This window comes from Gavialis gangeticus, unplaced genomic scaffold, assembly GCF_001723915.1.
Source record: "Gavialis gangeticus isolate Ggan-Ray unplaced genomic scaffold, GavGan_comp1, whole genome shotgun sequence".
Classification (NCBI taxonomy): Eukaryota; Metazoa; Chordata; order Crocodylia; family Gavialidae; genus Gavialis; species Gavialis gangeticus.
This window is the reverse complement of record NW_017728994.1, coordinates 65,858,763-65,862,888: the sequence shown is the minus strand read 5'-3', so window position 1 is coordinate 65,862,888 and position 4,126 is coordinate 65,858,763. Positions and strand designations below refer to the sequence as shown.

The 4,126-nt window shown below is 44.8% G+C and overlaps 1 protein-coding gene across 1 annotated transcript in view; it reads right to left on the bottom strand.

Moving 5' to 3' along the window:
• HMX3 (H6 family homeobox 3) overlaps positions 1 to 943 on the bottom strand; it is a 2,398-nt gene extending 1,455 nt beyond the window's left edge. Inside the window, exon 1 of the mRNA XM_019502174.1 lies at positions 881 to 943. Coding sequence (XP_019357719.1) covers positions 881 to 943 — 63 coding nt within the window. The remainder of the gene's footprint in view (positions 1 to 880) is intronic.
• Positions 944 to 4,126: the final 3,183 nt, after the last annotated feature.

The window sequence follows — 4,126 nt, the reverse complement described above, 5'->3', positions numbered from 1 at the left end:
CGCCCGCCCTCTCCTGCCCCCGCCGACAGGCGCCGAGACGCACCGCAGGCTTATTCCAACCCCGGGCTCGGTTTTCGAAAGTTTACCAGACTTTTTATCAAAAACTTGATGTGAAAATGCAGCCCGCAGCCAGCCCCCCTCTTGTAGCCACGGACGGGTGGGTGCGGGAGCCTCCACATTCCCCCTCTTGCCCGGACTGTGTCCAGAACAACGCCCCCCCTCCCCCATTAGGGTCTGTGTCTGGGTATTGTGTCCACGTACTTCTCATGCACACGCGCACACACGCACGCACAAACACACTCTGCCCCGTGTTCACATCGATGCTTTTGCAACAAGCTTTCACGCTCGCAGGAGCGGAGGCAGGGCCGGGAGGCGGCGGTTTAGCCGCCCCCAAAGGGATGTGTTCCTCCCTCCCCGGCTCTAGATGTTAGGCACGCGATGCCTGTGGCACGGGCCGGATCCGAAGCGGACAAGCAGGCGCGGAGCTGCTCCGTGTGCCCCGTGGTTAGTCGCAGGGTGCGGGGGCAAAGGCAACCCGCAACGACTGCAGGCCGGGAGCAGGCGGTTCCCAAGGGGGAGGGCGCCGCTGGCCGAGTCCTGCCCCGCTCCCGACGCTTGTTTCTGGGGCTGGACCAGCTCATCCCCACGCAAGCAGGTGCGGGGCTGGGTGCTGGACGGCAGCCAGGGCAGTGGCTCCTCCGCGGGTCCCGGGAAGAGATCCGAGACAAAACGTGCCAGCTGTCCGCGCAAATCACCCCCGTGTTCCCGTCACCTCGCACCGCTTTCTTTCGCTTTACAGGCCATTTCAGGTCGAAAAGCCGCGTCTTTAAACAAAAAACCGCCTTGCGGCGCAGCCCGGCCAGGGCTTGCCCCGCGATACCGCCAGGCTCGAGCGCGCGGCGCCCTCTGCCGGCAGCACCGTTTCTCGGCCCAGTACCCACATGCGTCCCCACCGGGTGTAGATCAGAAGCAGAAAGGCCCGTTCACACGACGCATCTTAGTCCGGCACGTCTACAACCGGCACAAGGGCTGTGAGCAGGAAACAGGGGAGTTGCAGTAGAGCTATCTCCTTCAAGCTAAGTGTCCAACCCCCAACTCTCCCTATGGCTGAAGAAGGGTGTTTGTGCCCCCAAACTGGCAAAGAACAATTCCCCCAACTATTTAGTTGATCTAATTAAAGAGATCACATTTCCCAAAGAACCGTGTCTGCCAAACCCCCAGAGAGATCTGCTAGAGAGCATCACTATACCCGAGGAAGCTGATTTCAGCCTAAGTCATTTGATCAGAAGAGGAAGACCCCGCTTTCAGGGGCAGTGATTTGTCTCCTTTTTAAAGAAACAAACAAAACCCTATGCTTGAGCTGGGTGAGATGAGTCGGGTAGGCATCTCTGTCCCTTTGTTAATAACTAGAGTCATCTCGGAAACATGTTATATTACAAAAAATACAGGCCTCATAGGTGGAGTGCCCAGCCTGCTGTGACACATCAGTATAGAAGTCAGATGGTCTTAAATTGGTTTCATAATCTAAAAAAAAAAAAAAATCAAGACTTTTCAAGAAGCATCGTGTGCATTTCTGTGCAATTCTTTTGAAAAGCTTTAATGATACACAGCCATCAGTGATTTATAACTCTGGAACAGGGTATTCCATGAAGAAAAGACACGATGCCGTGCAAGGGGGGGAGGACAGGAATGGTATTTAGTTCTTTTGCAACAGGCATAAAAATTGTGGAAATGGAGGTTGAGAAGTGGGGAATAAGTTGAGAAATAGACAGCCATACATGTAGGTTGGGGTAAGAAATATGTAGGGAGATATGCATATATGGAATAAGCAGTAGCTATGTAGAGGGATACACCTCTTTGTAAAGTATATAAAGGAATACATCCTGCTTTACAACCTAAATGTGAAACAACGTTGTATGAGGATAAGGGAAGAGAAATATTTCATTATTAAATTAAATCAAATTCTGCATCAATTTTGCCATTACACTGAATCTATCAATCCAATGTAGGAGATCCCCACAGTCTGCGTCTGCTCTTACTGACGCATGCCTTGAAAACAGTAACTGTCCAGCTTGTGAGCTGCTAAGCAGCCAAGAAAATGACCACGCCTTGTCTCAGAGCATCAAGATATTATAGTGATAGAAACATTAACAGTGATGCTAAATTAAAGCAGATGTTTAAAAATAGGAAGGCTAGAGATAGGTTAGCTTTTGAGGAGTGCCTTTCCAGTGGATGAAGCAGTAGGACTTCTCACTTGACTTTCTCATCCAGAGGCAGGGCAATGGTTTGCTGATGGGCCTGAGCTGAAGTCACTATTTAAGCTGCCAGAATCAGATTTTGGTCTCTGAATTTTCCATGGCACTTGGACATAAAATATTACTTGTATTTTTCGGTCATGGCTGAAATAATTGCATATATGGCAACATAGATATCTCCTCCTTGCACTTTAGATTGCTATAACAATTTGGTGGTCAGATCAGAACTGAATCACTAATTGGGATTAGCCTCCCAAAGGAAAAAAAATAAGTGTTCAATCCATTGGACTCAAATGGGCTTCTGGATGGGATTTCTTTCCCTTATTACATGCATTTCAAGAGTCATTCTGTACGACTCCAAGCCTTCTTCTTCTGCTTGTGGAAAGTATATGGAACGAATGCACTGAAACATCCTTATCCAATAGAGAGCTGTCTAGCAACGTGAGTTTTTAACACCTTCCCCTTGAATCAAAAGTTTTAAGTCAGGGACTTCTTGAGGATTGGGGCTTATACATCTATGAATAGATGCACTTGTCAATGAATGTCATATATTCATTTGCAACAGATATACCCTTAAACATCCATTTTTCACTGTATATACCTTCTTCAGAACATGATCAACAATATAATGAATCAGAATAGAAACTGCTTATAAAGAGTGTTGCAATAAATATTGCTTAGGTATATTGTATTCCCAGGCTATATGATTGTAATAGTTATGATAAAGATATCAGAACTGAAAGCAAATCATATGCATCTATTTTAGAGTTTTGTACTGTGACCTACATCTCTCTGAAAATCTTCCACATTAATTAACAATGAAGACTCTAGTGGAAACATATATTATGTTTCCCAGTTACTTATGGACTAGATTTATAGCTGGGTGCCCAGTTATTATTTTCCCAATTTAGAAATTCCTTTGCAGAGCTCAAACCTGGTAAGCCTGGATAGAAGTAACCAGAGAAGTAGAAGGAGTATCAGCACTTAGGTCTTAGTAATTTATAAAATGTTTCCATTAGCAAGAGCATCTTTTTCACTTAAAGGCAACTGGAAGAGAAATAGGGGGAGAAGGAGAGAGAGAGAAAAACGTTGCTCCCATCACAACAGCTATAACCATTTCAGGGACTGGGGAGCTCATTTGGTACATGGTAGGCCCATATTCAAATCCCTGCTCTGTTGGAAGGCTCTTCACTGAAAGGCCCAAGTGTTGAGTCCTTCAAGAAGGTACCTCTTCAAAAAAGGCCATATTAAATGTATCTATCTCATCTTAGTCATGTTTACTCTATCATATCAGTTATTGCTTAACACTATTAGCTCTTCTATTTTCCATCGAGCCTTCTAGGGTAGAAGAGTGAGGAAAAAAAACCCGGTTGGTGCATTATGAAAACCTCCATTCTACAATGCTTTTTACTCTTACATAAGGAAAAGGGGGAAAAAAGACAATAATTTTCCTCTTTTCATGCTTCTGATATAACAAAGAACACACCATTATCATTTTTATCTCCTCCAGAGCGGTGTCTGAACTACGGGCCAGATTCTCAGCTGGTGTCAATTGGCATGGCTACATGCCCCATTTGATATGGCTGCAGATAGGCTGTGCCTCTTATTTTTAGGAAGTTTGTGCATCTAGAAGTGCACTGGTATCATTCTGGTTTAAACATATAATAATTATTTCATTAATGTTTCAGTTCAGAATTAATTGGCTAATTTACGCATGGATCAATTGTGTAAATGTGATGTTTGTGATAGGTACTTGATGTGATTTAAAGTAATTGTTTGTGTTTAGGGTTTGCCTTTCATTATATTGCAAAGTAATTTATCTGATGATTTATCCCGTCTGAATACATGCTTTCTTTTTCGCAATTTTTTTA